This window comes from Lycium ferocissimum, unplaced genomic scaffold, assembly GCF_029784015.1.
Source record: "Lycium ferocissimum isolate CSIRO_LF1 unplaced genomic scaffold, AGI_CSIRO_Lferr_CH_V1 ctg9921, whole genome shotgun sequence".
NCBI classification, from domain to species: Eukaryota; Viridiplantae; Streptophyta; class Magnoliopsida; order Solanales; family Solanaceae; genus Lycium; species Lycium ferocissimum.
The window spans coordinates 24,876-28,492 of record NW_026727948.1 but is presented as its reverse complement, the minus strand read 5'-3'; the positions used below and the strand labels follow the sequence as shown (position 1 = coordinate 28,492).

The 3,617-nt window shown below is 39.5% G+C and overlaps 1 protein-coding gene across 1 annotated transcript; it reads left to right on the top strand.

Moving 5' to 3' along the window:
* The first annotated feature begins 2,352 nt into the window (after window positions 1-2,352).
* LOC132046232 (uncharacterized) lies at window positions 2,353-2,778 on the top strand. The gene has a single exon (XM_059436799.1). The coding sequence runs from the start codon at window positions 2,353-2,355 to the stop codon at window positions 2,776-2,778; it is 426 nt and encodes a 141-aa protein (XP_059292782.1).
* Window positions 2,779-3,617: the final 839 nt, after the last annotated feature.

Below are 3,617 nucleotides of genomic sequence, written 5' to 3'. Positions count from 1 at the left end.
GAGTGCTCCTTTTGTCCAGAACCTACGTCTTGGTATATACTCGTTCGTTGCATATGTGTGTGTGTGTGTGTGTTCGAAGTACGGCGGGGCCACTGTCCCGTCATATGATTACATTGGTTTGTTTAAGGTCCGCAGACGCATATGTGGGTTGTGTGCCTACTTTGTGTGTGTGTGTTTGTATACTATATGTTTTGGCCGGGCGCCATCGGATAGCCTTATCGGCTTTCGATATATATGTATGTATATATGTTTGAGTTTGAGATGTGTTTGAAGTAGCGTTTGATATTTATATCGGCATAAGCCCGTGTGTGATTCGGGTTTGATGAATGCGTTTGGGTGCCCAACTCGGGCACTAGTCACGGCCTACGGGGTTGGGTCGTGACATAAGTATACTAAACTCTAAAGAAAAACACTAGAACTTATGCAAAGGAAAATCTCGGGCCCCACGGACGGGTATAAAACCAATCCGAGCCCGCCTATGGAAGTTAGGGCCATCATACGCTACGGAATCCTCTACGGACATATCAAAGCGATCCGAGCCTTTCTGTGAAAGTTACGGACGTTCGTAGTTTCGGAATCGTTTAGGAACAAAACTCTTTTGAAAACAAAACTTTTATGCAACTTTTAAAATTTAGTCATACAAAAGACATAAGAACCACAATTCGACTACATTAAGAATACGAATCTCAAGAAACAAATAAGAATCATAGATATGCTCGGACCGCAAGAATAGAGTTACCTCGGGGTTCGTGTCATAACCTACTTTCAACTAAGACATGCCAAAAGAAAGAAGGGTTGAGCTTTACATACCTCGTCCGCTTCCTAAGATAGTCCAATCTTACGCCTCGGCTTCTCAAAATCTACAACAACGTTATTAGACATCCGACATTAGCCATAAGCATCGAAGAATTCAATTCCAAGCCATTACTTTTTCTACAGAAATTTAGGCAGCATTTCCCCTATAAGTTCATCAACCCTGAGAATTCAACTCGACTAAATGTTCAACAACAATACCAACAACCATATAAACGACATCAATAATTGATTTCGAATGCATTCTAACATTAATAACTCCTTTCTAAATAATTCGACGACGTTCAATTACGTCCAACTCAACTACATACTTTCAAGCTAACGTCAACGCTCGCAAGTTCAAGTACTAGTCCAAGATCATTTAAACAAGATTCAAGAACATTTCAAACAATCCGCATAATATTCAAAGCAATCCAACAATATACTACTTCACCCGCAATCCTCTAAGTTCAAGAAAATAATCAACAACACAATTCTTCCTTTCAATTTCATCAACCATACCAACAATTCACACATTGACAACATTATCTTCCATAAATCCATGAAACTATATTTGATTCACATTGGCTTCCAAAATCAGCCCACACACGACTTTGACTTCAATCGAATTCATTGGTTCTTCGCTTTGTTCATCATAAATCCACAACAAGATCAACCAAACGCTAAACAAATTAGTTCTTCACTTACTACACAACACAACACACACGGCCAAATCCAACATACACGGCCAAACATCAACTCCAATATTTTATGAGTTTCATTCATTTCTACACATTACAACAACACACAAACATGCTAACTACAATTACTTCACCACCCTTACACAACACACACCTATACACGGCCACACACACACACGGCTACACTTCCACATGCATAATTTCATGAACTTCATTCATTTTCACATACCACAACATGTACAAACCATCCATAACACATGATAAATGAGATTAAACCTTACCTTCACTTGGTTCTTCACTCGGCTAGAGCTTGTGGTTTGCAAAAATAATTGGTTTGCTTGCTCCAACAATCCCTCCGTGTTGTTTTACACCTTCTAAGGAGTTGAAACACATGAAGAAAATATTTTTTGTTGATCAATTTCTCCTTGGTCTTGGTCGGTTGGACATGGCCGAATGGCCCCTTATGTTTTCTCCAACTTTCTTGAAATTTCCAAGACATGAAAATGATGAAGATGACTTAACAAGTCATCTAATACTACCTATATACTTCATACATGTGGCCTATGGCCCACAAGTCATGTGCATGGCCACATGGTCACTTTTTTTTTTTCATGAATTTAAGTTTCCAAAACTTCACTTTCGGCCCAAAAATTTTCATGAAACGTCTAACTTTTCATAATTCACTTTTAACCCCAAATTCCTTAATATTCCATACCAATAAAATCATAAGCGACTTATGCCTTACGACAAAGTCGGAAAATAGCCTTGTCCATAACTCGTCGCAACCAACTTAAAAATATTCCAACGTACAGAATGCGGGATATAACAGTTGTGTGATAATGGGGCAAGTATCAATTTAATGCCTGTTCTTATTTACAAGCAATCTGGATTGGGAATGCCTAGACCTACTTCTATGCGATTACAAATGGCAGACAGATCCATCAAGAAGCTAGTTGTGGCTGTAGATGTTGTGTTGGTACAAGTGGGTAAGTTCATGTTGCTTGCTGATTTCGTTAATCTAAATTGTGCGCTTGATAAAGATATTCCCATCATATTAGGAAGACCCTTCCTTGCTACGGGCAGAACGCTTATGGACTCTGAAAAGAACGAAATCAAGTTCTGTGTGAATGATGAAGAGGTGACTTTCCAAGCAAGTAAGGGGATGAAGTTGCCAATTGCTTATGAGAATATCGCGTTTATTGATTCGTTTGATGGGATTGATGATGCTATCGAACATAAATGGAAGAAGAAAGTTTGGGAGAAGCTCTTGCTACTGTGTTGGTGAACTTTGATGCTGATGACATGGAGGGCTACGCGAAAACTGTAAATACGCTTGAGGGTCTAGGTTCTTACACTTAACATCCAAGAAAGCTTAATCTTACCATGCAAATAGAACCACTCCACCAACTAAGCCTTTTATTGTTGAGCCACCAAAGCTTGATGTCACGACCCAATTGCTGAGTCGTGGCGAGTGCCTGATCCCTAGTAACCAAACACCCCTATACTAGTATCTGGATAACACTGAGTAACAAGGGCCCATAAATAACTCAATTTGAACTATAATGACTTATACGGTGACATCATCAAGAGATATGCATATAGAACTATCAACCATCTGCATGCATATATATACCAAAAAGAACAGTGCAAGCTGACCAGGCTGCTATATATGTTGTACAAAAAAGAATGGGAGCCGACAAGGCAACACCACGTACCAACTACATAAACTGTCTACAGACTACTAATGGAATAGAAAACTGTAGAAAGGATGGGACAGGACTCCACCATACCTATATATGCATATACATCTCAAAATGGCATACCAAAATAGACCGCAGCTTCGGATCGAGCGGAGCGCACCTACTATAGCTGAGGTGAAGTCCTATCGAGCTGGATCGCCTCTCTGTCTACCTGAACCTGCTGACATGAATGCAGCCCCCCAAGCAATAGGGGAGTCAATATGAAAAATATACGGAGTATGTAAGGCATAGGAACATAAAAACATAAGAATCGCAAAAGCAAATCTCGATATCTGAATGCATCTATAATAAACATCTGGGAATATCTGTGTAACAAGATAGTGCCTTTGAGGAGGCATGATATGCATAGGTCATAATACATATT